Consider the following 19,300-nt stretch of genomic DNA (forward strand, 5'->3'; position numbering starts at 1 on the left):
ATAATTACTCCATCAATGTTTATCTCTAATATTAAAAGAGTAACCCATTTTTTTTGTTGTTGTTGTTTGTTTGTTTTTTGAGATAGAGTTTCACACTACAGCCAAGGCTGGCTTTGAACTTGGAGCAATCCTCCTGCCTCATCCTCCTAAAAGCTAAGATCATAGAAAATCAGACTTGTTTTTCATTGCACAAGTGGTCATAAGTAAGAGTTTACCATACCTCTCAGAAGAGACCTCAGGCATTGGGCTTTTATATAATGTTGGAACTGTTAGAGACTATGGGAACTTTCAGAGATGAAATAATGTATTTTGTATTATGAAATGAACATGCAAGTTTAGGGGAAAGAAGTGTAATGCTGACAAGGGGTTGAATAGTAGTCGTTAATCCTATCAACTGGACAGACTTTAGAATCACCACGGGAACACACCTCTGAGGGTGGTCTATGAGGGTGCTTCCAGAAAGGTTCAACTGCAGAAGACTCACTCTGAATGCAGGTGGCACCATGCCATGGGATGGAGCTCCAGACTGAATAAATCCATCAAAGCAAGTGGAGCTCCACCATCCATCTCTTTCTAATTCCTCACTGAGGACACAATGTATCAAGCTCCTACCATCAATGCCTTCCCATCACAATGGACTATATCCTCTAACTGGGAGCCCAAATAAACTCTTCCTTCTCTAAGTTGCCTTGTCAGGTAAATTGTTACAGAAATGAGAAAAGTAACTAATATACAATTTTTTTCAACTCATAACAATTCTAGTCTAAACTTGTTAATAATCTCTTCTCCACATACTACTTTACATGAAGTTTTATCCAATTAAAGACTATACATCAGAAGAAAAACCAGAGCAATGAGAATAACATAGAGCATTTCCAAGGTTTTAAATAACCTAACAATTTTGAAAGAATCAAACCATTTTACCTATGTCTTATACAATATAAATGATAATCTATTCTTCATACAATTATCACAACAGGTTATAACAATCTGTGCATTTTAGTTATAAAAATTAATGCTTAAAAATGCTATTAAATTATTACGGTTATCTGTGCTCCTAAAATTTAATGGAAAAGTAAACCTACTTTCTTTTCACGTAGTACATTTATTTACATAAAATTAAGTCATCTTGATAATGATTTATATTTTATCAATATTTATAAAATTTTCAAAATGTTAATCAATATCTTGTGGGAATACTCACCATTCATTAGACTGTAGTGTAGGGGATTCATTTTGGGCTATGTGATATAAGGCACTCATTGCATTCATATTAAATAAAGGAGGCTTCCTCTCCGCTATAAAAGAGAGGAAACCTTTCTGTTAAAATGTGAATATATAAAAATACTAAAATGTTAATCAAGTTTTTAAAGAAGATATTTTCAAAACAACTTTAAACTTAATAAAAAATTGTTGTAGAAAAACCTTTTGTTTTGGTTTTTTGAGACAGGGTTTCTGCGTAACCCCAGCTGTCCTGGAACTCGCTTTGTAGACCAAGTCGAGGCATGAGCCTCACTGTGCTCCCCGAGTGTTGGGATTATAGGTGTGTACTATGACACCTGGCTACAAAGAACCCTTTAAAAATATTTATATATTTATTTTATGTATGAGTGACCTGTTTTCACGAACACCGTGAGAACTAGATCCCATTACAGATGGTTGTGAGCCATCGTGTGGTTGAACTCAGGACCTCTGGAAGAGCAGCCAGTTAGTTCCCTTAACAGCTGTGCCATTTTTTTCAGCCCCTACAAAGAACTTTTTTTGTTTGTTTGTTTTGTTTTTGTTTTTGTTTTTCTGAGACAGGGTTTCTCTGTCAAACAGTTCTGGCTGTCCTGGAACTCACAGAGATCCTTCTGACTCTGCCTCCTGAGTGCTGGGATTAAAGGCATGCGCCACCACTGCCTGGCAACAAAGAACTTTTTAATGTAACTCAATTGAGATAAACTACTTGTTCTGATGGCCCACCATCCCTAAACATGTCAATATACAAGAACATTTTCATAAAAGCCATATGATATGCATTAAATTGTGCCACCTAATGGTGTTAAAGTCACCTGGTACCAAACCCCATTGAAGTTTGGTTCCAAAGCCTCAATCATACTATAGGTAGTTTTAATCACTTGAGCCTGTCAAAGAATCAGGCCACTGTACTGAGTCCTCAAATTCAGACAGAAAACTGTTCATATTTCCATATTATTTGGGGAGGGGGGCACACATGGTTATGCATGCCTTTACATATGGATCCGTGCCTTCCTCTAATTGCCCTAACACAGGGGTCTTTTCTTTTCCCCCTTTGGTTTTTCAAGAAAGGTTTGTTGTGTAGTCTTGGATGTCCTGGAACTATCTCTGTAGACCAGGCTGGTCTCAAACTTAAGAGATCCACCTGCCTCACTGGAATTAAAGGTGTACACCACTACCACCTGGCAACATGGGTCTTTTCTGAACTTAGGAAGCTGAAGGTAGGTGAATCACCATTGTTTGGAGCCAAGCTGGCAACACTCCTTCCCTTTAAGTATTATCTTATTTGTACTTTGGATTGTTTTCTTTAGAACATAACTCTTACTCCCTCTGGAGAAGAGCATTTGTTTGTCTGGTTAGTTTGGCTGGCTAGCAAGTTCTAGGTACTTGCCTGTCACTCACACTTAGTGCTGGGATTATAGTCACCCCCAGATATTGACATGAGTGCTAAGGATTTGCACAAAGCCATCTGGCCATGCCCTCTATTTTATTTTTATTGCTACTTTTAAATCACCTGTTTGTGTCTGTATAGGGGTATGCATGCAAGTGGAGATATCCATATAAATCAGAAGAGAGTATCAGATCCCCTAGAGTAGTATGAGCTCTTAACTGCTAAGGCATCTGTCTAGTCCCCTAACTTTTTAATAATCAATACTAATCTTTACTTCTCATTCACAGCCCCTACCTTTGATTTTACTTTTTAGACAAGGTCTCACGTAATAGGCCAGGCTATCCTGGAACTCACCATGTGGCCAGCTTGGCTCCAAACAATGGTGATTCACCTACCTTCAGCTTCCTAAACTTTAGGATTATAAATGTAATCTATCATACCTGGTTTCTCCCACTCCTAATATCAGATATTTGTATCTTCTTTTTCTAAGCAAAATGAAATAAGGTTTATCAATTTTAATGATCTTCATAAAGAATTAGATTTTAGTTTCAATGATGCTTTCTAGTTTTCAATTTTCTGTTTAACTAAGTTTTATTTTGATCTTTATTTATTATTCTGTCTTGTTACCATGAGTTCAGATTATTCCCTTTTTTCTGCTTTCTAAAATGTGAAATTGGGGGAGATGGCTCTGTTGTTGGTTGTTTTTTTTTTTTTTTTTTTTTTTTTTTTTTTACTCTTCTCTTATGGGGGGCCCGCCATCCAGCTCCCAAATAAATCACACACAGAGGCTTATTCTTAATTATAAATGCCCGGCCTTAGTTTGGCTTCCTTCTTGCCAGCTTTCCTTAACTTATCCTGTCCACCTTTTGCCTCTGGGCTTTTCCTGTTCTCTTAGTTCTATAAATCTTACTCTTACTCCGTGGCTTGCTGTGTAGCTGGGTGGCTGGCCCCTGGAGGCCTCCTCCTTCCCTGGCTCCTAGGTCCTTTTTTTCCCTCTCAGTTTTCTCCTTCTATACATACTCTCTGCCTGTCAGCCCCATCTATCCTTTCTCCTGCCTTGCTACTGGCCAGTTCTTTATTAGACCATCAGGTGTTTTACACAGGCACAGTAATATAGTTTCAGAGTTAAACAAATGCAACATAAACAAAAGTAACATTCCTTAAGATAATATTCTACTACATGGCTCAGTAGATGAAAGCACTTGCTACCGTGCCTGATAACCTGAGTTCAATCCCGAAAACCCACATGATGGAAGGAGATAAAAGACTGCCCCAGCTGTACTTTGATCCCCCTGCATATACACAAGTGTAGACAGCCAATGATACCAGAAGAGGGTGTCAGATCCCCTGGGGCTGGAGTTACAGGCAGTTGTGAGACACCTGATGTCAATGCTGGGTGTCTCTTAACAGCTAAGTCATCTCTCTGGTCCATTTTTTACATCTTCTCAATAGACAGAATTAAAAGACACACGCATAAACTTAACAGACATACACAACACATTTCTTTCTACATTATTATTAAAAATAGCCAAGTGTGGTGGTGCATGCCTTTAATCCCAGCACTCGGGAGACAGAGTCAGGCAACCTGGACTACATGAGACCCTGTTTCAAAAAAGCAAAATCAGGCCGGGCGGTGGTGGCGCACGCCTTTAATCCCAGCACTCGGGAGGCAGAGCCAGGCGGATCTCTGTGAGTTCGAGGCCAGCCTGGGCTACCAAGTGAGTTCCAGGAAAGGCGCAAAGCTACACAGAGAAACCCTGTCTCAAAAAAAACAAACAAAAAAAAAAAAACCAAAAAAAAAAAAAAAAAGCAAAAATCAAACAAACAAAAGAAAAAATAGTTCAGCATTTCATCTCAAATTCTAATCCCAAACAGTATTTGTTACACTGTACTTTAACAATGGCAAGTCTTATTCCTATTACCTCCTCTCTTTCCTTTCCCTCCATCTTAGTCTCATTCTGCAGGGCAGGCTTACCTAGAATTCATGGCAATCCTCTTATCTCAGTCTCCCAAGTGCTGAGATTATAGGCATGAATCATCATACCAAGCCTTTAATGTTTATTTGATAATCTGCTTTTGTGTATAGCCAGGGTAGCATTTCTGCTACCACTCTCTGCCAATGCCCCATTCCAAACATAGTAAGAATAACTTCTTTTCCGTTTCTGACCACCTCAGGCAAACCAGGTCTCTTCTCTGCAGTGAGTAATGCCTCATTAGGAGAAATCCATCATTTTTATTAGGCTCTATCACTATGCTTGGTTAACCCAAAATATAGATTGCCTCTATGGACACTAACTCTATACTTCCCTACTCTCCTTGATCCCTGCTAACTCTATCTCTAGGAATGAATGCTTTAGTAACTCTACCAGACCTTTTAATCGCCACACCTTCCTCTTGTATACATACTCTTTATTCATTTCTGATTTCACACTATGCTACAGGAGTTCACATCTACATTCGAGCCTGACATCCACCCTAGGTTAGCATGGTTGGTTTACTGGCTAGCGGGTATCTATATTCTATCTCACATAGTAGCTTTAAAACTACTATAGGGAGTCAGGCAGTGGTGATGCACACCTTTAATCCCAGCACTCCAGAGGCAGAGGCAGGAGGATCTCTTTGAGTTCTAGTCCAGCCTGGTCTACATAGTGAGATCCAAGATTTTAAAAAAGCAAATTCCTTTTTTTAATTCAGTGTATCCCTATGTAGCCCAGACTGATTTGGACATCACTATGTAGGCCAAATAAAGATCCTCCTAAGCCTTCCACCCAAATGCTGGTATTACCATATGTGCCATCAGGACTTTAGCTCACCTTTTTTTTTTTTTTTTTTTTTTTTGAGAAAGAATCTCATGTAGCCCAGGCTGGGCTCTAAATCATCATGTAGTTGAGTATGACCTTAAACTCCTGATTCCCCTGAGTGATGGGATTATAAGCATATGCTACCATGCTTGGTTTCTGGGTTACTGGTATCAAACACAAGGCTTCATGAATACTACACTCTACCAACGAAACTATCCTTCTACCTCTCACATTCTTGTAAGCTACTATTTAAATTTCATTTAAACAAAATAATTATTTATCTGATTATTATTTTTTAAAAGACAGGCGCTCACTATATAGCCCTGGTTGGCCTGGAAGTTAACTCTCACTATGTAGACCAAGCTGGTCTCAAATTCACAGATTCTGCCTGCCTCTACTCCCTAGTGCTTGGGATTAATTAATAAAGGCATGATGGTATATGCCTGGCCATTTTTTTTTTTTAATTTCAGAGGTCTTATTGCTTATTATTGTGTGTGCATTTTTTTTCCAACTCCAATCCACACTGCATACCTACATCACTATGGTTCCACTTGAATAAAGTCTGGCTTGCTGTCTTTTGCAGGTCTTACTAAATTTCCCAGGTTACTCAGAGTCCACTCTCTTATCAGGCAGACTTTGAATCTGTAATCTTCCTGCCTTAGCCTCTATCCTAACAGGAGTCAAGGCCTACCCAACCAAGAACAGCTTGGACATCTAATTTCTAAACTTAAAAGCAACTAACTTGCAGAGTGGTAATGGTGTACGTCTTTAATCCCATCATTCAGGATGCAAAGGCAGGCAGATCTCTGTGAGTTCAAGGGCAGCCTAGTCTATAAAGAGAGTTCCAAGACAGCCAGTGCTATTACACAGAGAAACCTTGTCTCAAAAAACAAACAGGCAAACAAAAAAAAGGTAACTAATATATAGTGAATAATTCATGGATAATTAAGAAACCTTCTATGGATAGTAAATATGGTAATATTAGGTACATTCTAAGTGTTAAACAAACATTAATTAATGTCAGACACAGATATTTAAGACCATAGTGAAAAATTATTTTGGAACTAATTTAATAGCAAATATACTTAATCTAATATATGCTAGGTTAACTAAATTATCAGATAATCAAAGCAAAAGCTTTAAATGATTTATTTCTCCCCTTAAATCTGAGACTGAAGAGATGGCTCAATGGCTAAGAGAACTGGCTGATATTCCAGAAGACCTGAGTTCAATTCCCAGCACCCACACAGAGGTTTGGAACCATCGGAAACTATAGTTAAATCACTCAACAGAATGGTTTTAGACCAAAGCCTTGTAATTCACATAAACACATCAGCTTAGCAGAGAGCATCTTTTCCTTTGCCTTTGAAGTGAAACTTAGAAAGTCTCTTTTAGTTTAATGTTTGATAACAGACTTTTGGATTGTCTTTTGTAATTCTTCTATTGTATTTTTTTTTCTCAGTTTCCAACATGTGGAATTCTGAATAAACACAAATATGGAGGATTTTGTTCCTTTAGGGGAAAAAGTGCATCCAGCCTAATTGCTATAGTGCTGGGAACCCCATAGCCAGCATTAGTATGGCAACATCAGGACAGAGGCCCGAGTTGTTACTGGCACCTTCATTACACTTTCCCTGCACGTGCATGGAACTCAGACATACATGCAGACAAAAGTACTCATACACACATAACCAATTAATTTTTCAAATAATTGAGATCTAAGACCAAAATCCAATTTAATATGGTGATTGAAATAAAATATTGGATCAAAACTTAATTCAGCTAGGTGTGGTGGCTTACACCTTAGCAGTCAGGAGGCAGAGACAGTTGGATCTCTGAGTTTGAGGCCAGTCTGATCTATATAGCAAGTTAGAAGCCAGCCAAGGTTAAGAGTGAGATTCTATTTCAAAAAAAACAAAAGCAAAAAACTTAATCCTTAGTAATAAAAAATGATGCTTACCTAATTCAATACATGTTATTCCAAGAGACCATACATCAACTTTGCCATCATACTGTCCTTCATCCATGGCTAAAATTACTTCTGGGGCCATCCTAAAACATACAATATTCAATCAACTTAAAAGTTGGAGAACATAAGTTCCATCAACATAAATAACATTGAACTCCAGCCAATATATGTAAACATAAATTTTCTTTACAATGGGAAGCAAATTAGAAGTTGTGACGAAAGGAAAATAAAAAGTTGTGACATACGTAGTTAGCAATGCTCAGAAAACATGATACTTATTCCCACCATCTGACATGATCATTTAACATTACAAAAGGAAAATACCAAAGCAGGGTTATCTCAGAATCTCATTATAAAATTCTAATATCTGCTTGAAATATTGAAGTTTACCATGGGCAACAAACACTGTCAGTTGTTGTTGTTGTTGTTGTTGTTTTTTTTTTTTTTTTTTTTTTTTTTGGTTTTTCGAGACAGGGTTTCTCTGTGTAGCTTTGCGCCTTTCCTGGGACTCGCTTTGGAGACCAGGCTGGCCTCGAACTCACAGAGATCTGCCTGCCTCTGCCTCCCGAATGCTGGGATTAAAGGCGTGAGCCACCACCACCCGGCGACTGTCAGTTGTTTTACCTGAGATGAAAAGGAAGGCACAAGGCCTAGCCATAAAATTATATCCTGACCCTTTAATGTTTCTAAAAGAAACTGGATAGTCACAAATGTCTCTAAAGTATGCTTTTGAGACTTTACATCCCAGAGCAATGTACTGTTGAAACAAGTCTTTTATAAAATAAGAAGGGAGATTTCAAATATAGATTTAAAAAAAAAAAAAAGATGGAGTGAACCAAAGGTACTATTTTTAGAATCTACAAAGGTAATACATGGAAGTTTAAATAGCTGAAAAATTATTTCCTTCAAATTTTCACTGACAGATACATATAAAATCATTCATAGACCAGAGCAGATATTACCTAGAACTTCATTAAAAAATACATGGGGTAGAAATAGAGAGGGCAAAATTAACTATGTGATAAGGTTATAGGGCTGGGTAACTGGGATGAAAAATCTCATCCATACTTCTATTTTTATGTACATCTGAAATTCCTCAAGCAGAAAAATCCAAACAGCAAAATCCCTCCAATTGAGCTACCAGTCTAAGCAGCAATATCAAGTAAATTTGCTCACATAAAACAGAAGCAGGAGGATCAGGGATGCACATCACCCTCAACTAAATATAGGGAGTTTGAAGCCAGCTAGAGCAACAGGAGACACAGTCTCAAAAAAGAAGTGGTGCTTCTGCAGCAGATATGGCTCAGCAGTTATAAGCATCGCTGCTCTTCTGGAGGGCCTCAGTTTGGTTCCCAGCATCCACATCAGGAGGCTCATCTGTAGAGTCACCTGTAACTTCAGCCCTAAGGGCTCTGATTCTGGTACATGGGTACCCCATATATGTGGCATACACACACAAAGACACGAACTTCACAAATTTATTTTAAAAAGTAAATTTTAAGAAAACTTGTTACTGTTTACTTAGTGTGTCTATTTCCTCTATTTGAATGTTAACAACATTTTACTTCCATATCTAATACACAATACAGTGAATAACAGGAAAACAAAGTGGCAAGGATTAAAAAGATAGATGAAAAAGATAAAAAAAAGCACTGCAAGGACAAACCTGCAAATCTATATTTTAAGTATGAAACATAAAGTAAAAAATATCAAAAATGATAGTATATTTTCAGGAAAATGACATCTTAGAAAGTATAACATCTGAGGGCTGGAGAGATAGCTCAGAGGTTAAGAGCACTGGCTGCTCTTCCAGAGGTCCTGAGTTTAACTCCCAGCAACCACATGGTGGCTCACAACTATCTACAATGAGATTTGGTTCCCTCTTCTGGCCTACAGGCATACATGCAGGCAGAACACTGTATACATAATAAATAAATAAATCTTAAAAAAAAGAAAAGAAAAGAAAGTATAACATACTTTAATTATGAGCATCAATACCAGATAAAACCATTCTTACCAATATGGTGTTCCCACAAAAGAATTGGCAGGGGAGGCCATGGAAGCAGATCCAAAGTCGGCAAGTTTCACCTGGCCTGGCTCTGTCAGAAGGATATTTCCTGCTTTGATATCTCTGGTTTAAGGGACACAGAAAATTAGTTAACTTCCCTTCATTAGATTGTGTTTAAAAATAATAAAAAACAAAATGTTGTCAGACAGTAGAAAGGAAATATAAAACAATCAAGTACTGCAATAATTTCACATAGTGATGATAAAATTAGACAACAAAAACAGAATTCAAGTAAAAATACAGTAACAATTAAGAGAATATTTAACAAAACAAAAACAGTCAGGCAACTGTATCACACTATGTGTGTTTGAGCTTGTTTATTAGTATGAACAATGGCTTTGAAAATATAATAATCATTTCATGATTTCATAAGATTTCCAAGTATCCCTTTTAACATTTTTGTTTTCTTTTCTTTTTTTTCCTGGTTTTTTGAGACAAGGTCTCTCTGTACAGCCCTAGCTGTCCTGGAACTCACTCTGGAGATCAGGCTGGCCTTGAACTCACAGAGATCCACCTGCCTCTGCCTCCCACGAGCTGGGATTAAAGGCGTGAGCCACCACCACCTGGCATTAACATTTTAAGAGTACAGAACCTTATCTTCCAAACTTGTTAATAACAAAGAATGACCCCATTCTCAAGCTTCCACATAGTTCCGCATTAAACATGAAATGAAAACTGAAGCACATGGATAATACACTATCAATGGCCTCCAACACACTATCCAAACTAAACTATATGGATATTTACACAACAGGAATACATGTTCCATAGATGCTACAATACATACTTAATTTTTTAAAACTTAAAAGAGAAAGCCGGGCGGTGGTGGCGCACGCCTTTAATCCCAGCACTCGGGAGGCAGAGCCAGGCGGATCTCTGTGAGTTCGAGGTCAGCCTGGGCTACCAAGTGAGTCCCAGGAAAGGCGCAAAGCTACACAGAGAAACCCTGTCTCGAAAAACCAAAAACTTAAAAGAGAAAAAACAAGTTTACATGACTTACTAATTCTTGTTATAGTAAATGTAGTACTGAGTATAATACACTTTTACGTGTGTTTTTTTCTTTCTAAGTGCTTTTGTGTGTGTGGTGCTGGGAATTAAATCTTAGATCGTATGCATAGTGAGGCACTGTGGAGATGAGAAAACATATTCCAATTCTGCCACTCACTCACTTGCTACCATAGAGATTTCTCTTGGACTTCACTTACCCTCATCTAAAAATAATAACAATCCATTAACTCAAAATGACTGTACTGCATAGTTTAATATTTACTGTCTGGATCACATAATTTTTTAAATGCTATTATCGAAAGTCAAAACTAATAGCAGTGTTAAAAATTACATCAAAATGGTTTTTGTCCATGTCACAGAATCAGTGGAACAAATCTGTCATTATCAGTTATCAGGAAGACAAAAGAGCCATTAAATTCAAGCTCAAATCTATTTGGCTTTGCAATCTTAGGGAAATTATAGTCACAAATTAGAGCATCGATTTACACAGAAAGACAGACTCTATGATCCCTAATGCCCCTTCCAGTTTGCAAATTAGGTAATTCTACAATTAAGTTCCATAAAATACATATGCTTTAGGAAACACAGCAGCACACATAGGCAAAAATAAAAATTATCCTAACAGACATGTATACTATCCTATTTAGACATGAACAGTCTAAATAGACGTGAACAGTCCAAACAGTGTTGAGTTTATATAATTCTTTTTAGCTCATGTAAACAAAAATTTCAGAGACATTGAACTGTAGGGATGATAAATTCAACAAACCATTTGCTTGTCAATATATGATAATTTTTGAGTCACTTACCTATGGATCATGGTATGAGAATGTAAATAAGCTAATCCCTGGAGAGCACCATGTGTAATTGCTGCTATTTCCACTTCTTGTAATGGCTTTTTATGAACTGAGAAAAGAAATTTATTTGAAAGTAATCACATAGAATATTCTTGTTTAAAAAATATATAAGGATAACGAGACAGGATAGTGGGTAAATGTGGAAGCCTGAGAATCTGAGTTCAACGTGCTAAACATATATAGTGGAAGGATATAGTGGAAGGAGAGAACTAACTCCTTCAAGTCATCCTCTGGCTTCCACACATGCACTGTGGTGAACACGCACAAAAATGCAAACAGATACACATATAAAACAAAGAAAACTTAAAAAAAAAACTATTTTTAAATAAATACTAAAAATTGACACATTGAGCGGGCATTGATGGCGCATGCCTTTAATCCCAGCATTTGGGAGGCAGAGGCAGGTAGATCCCTGTGAGTTCAAGGCCAGCCTGGTCTACAGAGTGAGATCCAGGAAAGGTGCAAAACTACACAGAGAAACCCTGTCTCAAAAAACCAAAAAAAAAAAAAAAAAAAAAAGACACATTGGAGTTTTTTGTTTTGTTCCCCTACACACACACACACACACACACACACACACACACACGGTTTCTCTGCACAGCCCTGGCTATCCCAGAACTTGCTCTGTAGACCAGACTAACTTCAAATTCACAGAGATCCCCCTGCCTTTGCCTCCCAAGTGTTGGGATTAAAGGCGTACACTACCACTGCCCAGTTGACACATTGGTATTTTTAGTAACTGTGTGTATAGTATGTTGTGCGCACCATAGTCTATGTGTGGAGGTCAAAGGAAAACACTGATCCTCACCTGCTACCTTATTTGAGGCAGTCTCTTTGGTATTTGCTGTTCCGAACATGCCAGGCTATCTAGGTCACAAGCCTCTAAGGATTCTCCTGTCTCTACCTCCAGCTCCTCGTGGAGCACTGAAATTACTGCAGCACACAACCATGTCTTACTTTACTCGTGTTCTGAGGATTTGAACTCCTGTCTTAATACTTGTGTAGCAACAGCTTTACTCGCTGAGTTATCTCAAGGGTAATTTTTAAAAAACAGGTATTTAGCAAGAGACAATTTCCATGGGGATAAAATAAAGCCAATAAACTTCCTAACTAGTATACACTTACAAGTGTTAACAATAGTCAGTCAACTGTTCCTCTAAGCTTAACAAGACCAAACAAAAACCTGATGACTGTGAAAAAAGATACTTGCCCTTTTTTTACTTTTTATTAACAGGACAGATCAAATTGACAGAGAATTTTTTTTTTCAAAGCATATAAAGTTTCAATGAGAAAATTTGCCTACTTTGTAAGAATAGCAAATTTCATGTGAAGAAAATGTCAAAGGCAAGGAATTTTCTAGTTTCTGCAAAATTTTATTTTTATTTAGTATTAATATTGTTTATATAAACTCTAACTGAATTGGTTTGGTTTGGTTTGGTTTTTTGAGATGGGGTTTCTCTGTGTAGTTCTGCCTGTTCTGAAACTCATTTGTAGACCAAGCTGGCCTCAAACTCAGAGCTACACCTGCCTCTGCCTCCTGAGTTCTGGATTAAAGAATTGTGGCAACCAGCAACCACCTCCCGGCCTAAACTGTTACTTTATTCTAATATTGTAATAAACAATAATCAAGGTCAGGAATGGTGGGTGGCACATGCTTTTAATTAAATCAGTCAGGATACAGAAGCAGGTGGATCTCTGTGAGTTCAAGGCCAGCCTGGTCTACACAGTGAGTTCCAGGACCTCCAAGGACTACATAGAGAGACCCTGCCTCAATATATATATATATATTCATCCATTTATTTATGGGTTTTCAAGACAAGGTTTCTCTGTATAGCCCAGGCTGTTCTGGAATTCACTCTGTAGACCAGGCTGGCCTCAAAATCAGAGATGCACCTGCTTCTGCCTCCTGGATGTTAGGATTAAAGGTATGTGCCAAAATTAAACAACCAAAAATCAATAATCAAAGTTAACTTACCTTCTAGTAAATCTGAGGCAGACCCCAAACAATATTCCATTACAAGCTGCATGGGGAGAAAAAAATATAAATGCATTAAAATTTATTATAAAGAGTTTGAGATAAATACGAAGTCAAGAAGATAGTCTAAAGTAGAACAAACTCAAGCTATCATCTACATTTACAATATAGTTATATATTTAGCAATTTGTTAAACTAAGCTAATGGTTCAAGCATGGTGACACATGCCGGTAATCCCAGCACTTGGGTTGCTAAGGCAGAAAATATGAGGTCAGCATGAACTACACAGTTAGTTCCAGGGCAGCCTAGGCTACATAGTAAGACTGTGTCTTAAAACTATCAAAAAAAATTTAAGCCAGTGTTAATTCTTGTCTTCTAATAATGTTAACATGCAACCAATTATATAAGCTGTGTATTGCATACTTTCCTGTATAAAGGCATTTATAATTATATTAATCCAATTCTTTTAACACAATGTCACAATTCTCTATGTTAAGTGTTTTTGGGCTAAGGAATCATGTCATCTCAAATTTCACCAGAATGCACCAAAACTTCACAAGAATCTTTGTACTTAAATATACTATCACACATTTATGTCAAAAAGATATGTTCAGTTCCACTCTCAAATAATGGTACTGCTCTTGAAATGTTGAGTTGGTATTCCTGAAGTTATAAAAGAACTCTGGAGAAGTCATGTAAAGTTCTTTTATCTGTTAAGAGTTGCAAGAATATGTTCTTCCTTTCCCAAAATGAACTAACTTTTCAGGTATATGAGCATTTCTTCATATAACCAGTCTGAGATATTTTGAGTTAAGTTATGCTAAACCAAAAGCAATTAATTTATAACAAGAAGAGAAGAAATACCAACCCAGGCGGTGTGTTCTCGTAAATAGCAGCCTTTATATTCTATACTGTTGGGATGTTTTATTCTTTGTAGAAACTTGACTTCCTTAATAATATCCTGCCATTTCTAGGTAGAGGGAGGAAAAAAGAACAGGAGGAAGAATTATGAACACCTGGTTTTCATTTGAAAGATACATAAGAAAAAACTAATTACTATATTTAAAAAGGTTAGAAGAACATAAAACTTTATGATCTATACAAGAAATGTCAAAATAAAGTTTAAAAGAATTATATATATAAGGTACAAAATAATTAAGGACAAATTTCAGTTTAATAATATTCATAATCAATGAGTCCTACTAAGTTTATAATCAAAAGCTAGCAAGATGGCTCTGAAGTTAAAAGCACTTGTTGCTCTTCCAGAAAACCTGAGTTCAATTCTTAGCACCTATATGGTAGTTTAGAATTGTGTGTAAATCCATTTTCAGCAGTCCATCCTTTTCTGGTCTCTAGAGGCACCAAGCACACACAAGGTACACAAACATACATACAGGCAAACACGAATGCACATGAAATCTTAAATCATAACAATTAAGCACTCTGACTATGATATAACACATGTAGGTTTTTTTTCCCTCAGAAGTCCAACCTTTTTATTTTTTTTAAATAAGATTATTTTAAAATTATTAATTAAAATTAATTTTATTAATTTCTTGAGCATTTCATAAAATATATTTTGATCATATTCATCTTCCCACCTTGGACATTTCCCACATTCACCCCACCTCCTTACCCACCCAATTTTGTGTTCCCTCTTTCTTGCTTTAAAACCCATCCGGTTGGGCAGTGGTGGTGCATGCCTTTTAATCTCAACTCTTGGAAGGCAGTGGCAGGTAAATGTCTGAATTGGAGGCCAGCCTCGTCTACAAAGTGAGTTCTAGGACAGTCAGGGCTACACAGAGAAACCCTGTCTTGAAAAAACAGTAAAATAAAACATAAAAACTCTTTCAGTTCAACTTGTCCTACCCAAATACTTTTGGGTATTAGACCTGCCCTAGAGAGGGCTGACCTATCAGTGGTCACACCCTTAAGAAAACTGACTCTCCTTCCTCCAGCAGCAATCAATTGTCACTACCCTCTTCTGGCCACCCTGGGCACCACGCACATATGCGGGACGCAGAAATACATGCAGGCAAAATACCCATATACATAAAAGAAAATGCTAATGGAATAATTATGTATAAAAGAAGATAATGGAAAAAAGGGAGTATAATAACCATTTTCCTACATATTCTGCTAAGATCCTTCCCTCACAAGTATCATGAAATACAGATAACATTTAGGGCACATCCTTAATGTAACTCTTTTTTTATGTGTCAGAGTGTGTGTGTGTGTGTGTGTGTGTGTGTGTGTGTGTGTGTGTGTGTACATATGCCCATATGTGTATGCAGGCATATCAATATCATGGTGCATATGTAGAGGTCAGTAGACAATAGGGTGTTTTGGGAAACAGGGCCTTTTCTTTCTTCTTATTGTATATGCCAGGCTAGCCGTGCAGCCAGATTCTGGAGATTCGGTCTCCACTTCCGATCTCATGATAGAACACTGGGATTACAGACAGGTACCTAGCTTTTATGTGGGTCCAGGGGAGTCAAATTCAGGTCCTCACACTCAGGTGGCAAGTACTTTACACATTGAGACACCTCCCCAGTCCCTAAACATAATTAGGGGTGTGTGTGTGTGTGTGTGTGTGTGTGTGTGTGTGTGTGTGTGTGCGCGCGCGCGCGCGCGTATGTGTGTGTTTTGCTGGGAATTGAAAACAGGGGCACATACATGCTGGGTAAATGCTCTATTACTGAGCTAAATTTCCAAACTCTTAAGAAGCAAATCAGTGAAAACAAAGGTCATTAGGTTCAGTCAAAAATTCAACAAGTTTAATAAATACTGTATAGAGACCAATCTGTTTTGGGTTCTTGTTTTAGGTTTTCATAAGCTTTACCACTCACTAATGGGCTACAAAATTAAGAGATGAAAAAGTAAATAGAGAAATTAACAAATATTTTATACTAAGTTTAAGAACATCCATCTCTGATATTATTTTACAAGTTCTTAATCAAACAAAGCAAAATATATTCAGTCTTTTATATAAATATGTATCATAGCCAGGCAGTGGTGGTGCACTCCTTTAATCCCAGCACTTGGCAGGCAGAAAGAAGCAGGAGGATCTCAGTAAGTTTGAGGCCAGCCTTGTCTACAAAGTCTACAAAGCAAGTTCTAGGACAGCCAGGCCTATTACACAAAGAAACTCTGTCTCGAAAACAAACAAACAAAAAGTGTATCATACATTTAAATAGTAAGATTCAGAAAATCTTATGAGCATTAAACTTCAAATTTGAATACTCCACGAGATAAAGTCTTAAGAAAATTTAGATATCCCTATGTAAGCAAAAATTCGAAGGACAATACTAGATCCTAAAAATAATGCAATAATGAAATACTGGTTCAATAGATCAACAGACTTTAACAATTATGAAATAAGTCAATCTCTTAGCCCTAAAGTTGTTTTCACAAAATAGTAAATAAAATTATACTTCTAAGTAAGGTCAGTTTTTAGATATCAAAATGACAGAGATACAATTATAATAGTATTGCCGTACCCTCGGTGTAATAATCACCAAACCAAGATTTACCACAAAACAGATTCAAAACAAATAGGACCCAAGCCTTTGAAACAAATCCACCAAGTCCACTTCTAGACATATAACCAAAAGAAAGTAAAGCAAGGATCTAAAGAAATGTTTGTGTGCTCATATTCATAGCAGTATTCCTGACAATGGATAAAAGACTGAAGGAACCCAGGTCCATTTGTAGGTTTGAATATAAATGTATGAGTGCATGTAGAAAAAGATGTAACACATATAAACACAATGGAATATTTCTCAGGTTATAATATGTATCAACATTGAGAATACTGTGTGATATAAAATACACCAGTAACAAAAGGACAAACACTAGCCGGGCGGTGGTGGTGCACACCTTTAATCCCAGCATTCGGGAGGCAGAGCCAGGCGGATCTCTGTGAGTTCGAGGCCAAAATGAAAAGAAGAATTCTAGAGAGGGGTGTTGGTACTGGTTATATGACATGCATGCACTTTACACTACTGTGCCATCTATTTGAAGATGGTATAAGATAAAAAATTTTGTTATAACTACTTTATCACAACTAAATAACTGTTAGTTTTTAAAATTAAAGATCCTCAGAATCCTAGATTTGTGTGTGTGTGTGTTTGTTTTTGTTTTTCTAGACAGGGTTTCTCTGTATTGCCCTAGCTGTCCTGGAACTCACTCTGTAGACCAGGCTGGCCTCAAACTCAGAGATACACCTGCCCCTGCCTCCCAAGTGCTTGCATTAAAGGCATGTGCTACCATGCCAGGCTCAGAATCCTAGATTTTATTATATAAATTTATATAAATACACAGACCAAACATAATCTAGAAATAAGAATACCAGCAAACTAAAGCATCTAGTTCTCTTTTTGCTTTTTCAAATTATTACATATTATCTTTGGATAAAATTTAAAATAGCCATGAAACATTTTCTAAATCATTTTTAAATAAAGGTTATGTCCTATTAATTTACTGCCATGTACATCTTAATTTACTTAAGTATTTAGAAATCAGGATATGCCGGGCGGTGGTGGCGCATGCCTTTTTTTTTTTTTTTTTAAGATTTATTTATTTATTTATTATGTGTACAGTGTTCTGCCTGCATGCCAGAAGAGGGCACCAGATCCCATTACAGATGGTTGTGAGCCACCATGTGGTTGCTGGGAATTGAACTCAGGACCTCTGGAAGAACAGCCAGTGCTCTTAACCTCTGAGCCATCTCTCCAGCCCCGGGGCACGCCTTTAATCCCAGCACTCAGGAGGCAGAGCCAGGCGGATCTCTGTGAGTTCGAGGCCAGCCTGGACCACCAAGTGAGTTCTAGGAGAGGCGCAAAGCTACACAGAGAAACCCTGTCTCGAAAAACCAAAAAAGAAAAAAAGAAATCAGGATAAACACAGAATAATTATTAAACCACAGCTTAAAAAACTAAAAGCGTAAGATACAAGTTAGGAGGCTTCTGGTATGCCACTAAAATTTTGTTTATGGCTCAAGTAATAGCTAAATGGGCCGCACCCACTTGTAAAGAAAGATGTGACTGCAGGCAGAAGTCAGAAAATTTAAGAAGCCAACTAGAGGGGAACAAAGCACTTTACAGAAGCAGTGGGGAACTGAAGGAGAAATCCTAGGGCGGAAAGGTACAGACTGACTGGAAGGGCAGAAACCAAGCAGAAACAGGAAGGGGAGGGGAGGAGGGAATCAACTACAATTAAGTATGTATGAAAATAGTATAAAGAAATCTGGGATTTAGTATGGCAATTAAAAAGGTAAAGAAAATAAATGAATGACTAAACAAATGAATGGGGGGGAGAAAAGAAAAATCTACTGGTACATTTAAGAATGTATGTTTTTACACATAATATATCTATTTTAAATTTCCTTCCTTTTCTCCCTTATTAAAAGTAGTTTATTTTCCTAACATGCCAAAAATATGTATATAATTAACTTACCTCAGTAGACTGCTTTCCACTATAAGACATTTTCTTGATGGCCACCACTTCATTAGTACGCACATCTCGAGCCTTAAAAAGAAACAAAGAAAGAACCATTGTGAAATAGAAACCAACAGATTAAATCTGAGATGTTATTTCTTTGAGAATAAAGGTGCTTGTAAACTAGAATTAAAAAAAAAAAAACATGAAAATTACCTTTAGTGGCAGAAAAAATAGGGAAGATGTGAGTCAAAAGAAATCAAACAGGAATATGAAGAACTAGTAACAATTCAGAACTAAAGTTAGCAAAGTTGTATTAGGGATTTTAGTTAAGGAAGTAGCTTTTAGCTGCTCTTGTCACATACAAAAGTCACTATGTAAGGTAACAGGTAAATCATCAACTTCACACTATAGTCACCATTTTACAATCCGTATTGTAAACCTCAAATATATAACCAATTTTTTAGAAAAAGCTAAAATGCAATAAAGCTCCTTTTAAAGAACACTTGTAAAAACCATTACTGTATTTATGTGTGCGCATATGCATGTATATA

At 37.1% G+C, this 19,300-nt stretch overlaps 1 protein-coding gene across 1 annotated transcript in view; it reads right to left on the bottom strand.

The window, feature by feature from the left end:
* Positions 1-19,300, bottom strand: part of Taok1 (TAO kinase 1) — a 92,273-nt gene that overhangs the window by 34,424 nt on the left and 38,549 nt on the right. Inside the window, exons 3-9 of the mRNA XM_059271261.1 lie at positions 18,765-18,836; positions 14,176-14,277; positions 13,308-13,353; positions 11,285-11,381; positions 9,417-9,530; positions 7,391-7,482; positions 1,205-1,298 (exon numbers count right to left, since the gene is read on the bottom strand). Coding sequence (XP_059127244.1) covers positions 1,205-1,298; positions 7,391-7,482; positions 9,417-9,530; positions 11,285-11,381; positions 13,308-13,353; positions 14,176-14,277; positions 18,765-18,836 — 617 coding nt within the window. The remainder of the gene's footprint in view (positions 1-1,204; positions 1,299-7,390; positions 7,483-9,416; positions 9,531-11,284; positions 11,382-13,307; positions 13,354-14,175; positions 14,278-18,764; positions 18,837-19,300) is intronic.

This window comes from Peromyscus eremicus, chromosome 8a (genome assembly GCF_949786415.1).
Source record: "Peromyscus eremicus chromosome 8a, PerEre_H2_v1, whole genome shotgun sequence".
NCBI classification, from domain to species: Eukaryota; Metazoa; Chordata; class Mammalia; order Rodentia; family Cricetidae; genus Peromyscus; species Peromyscus eremicus.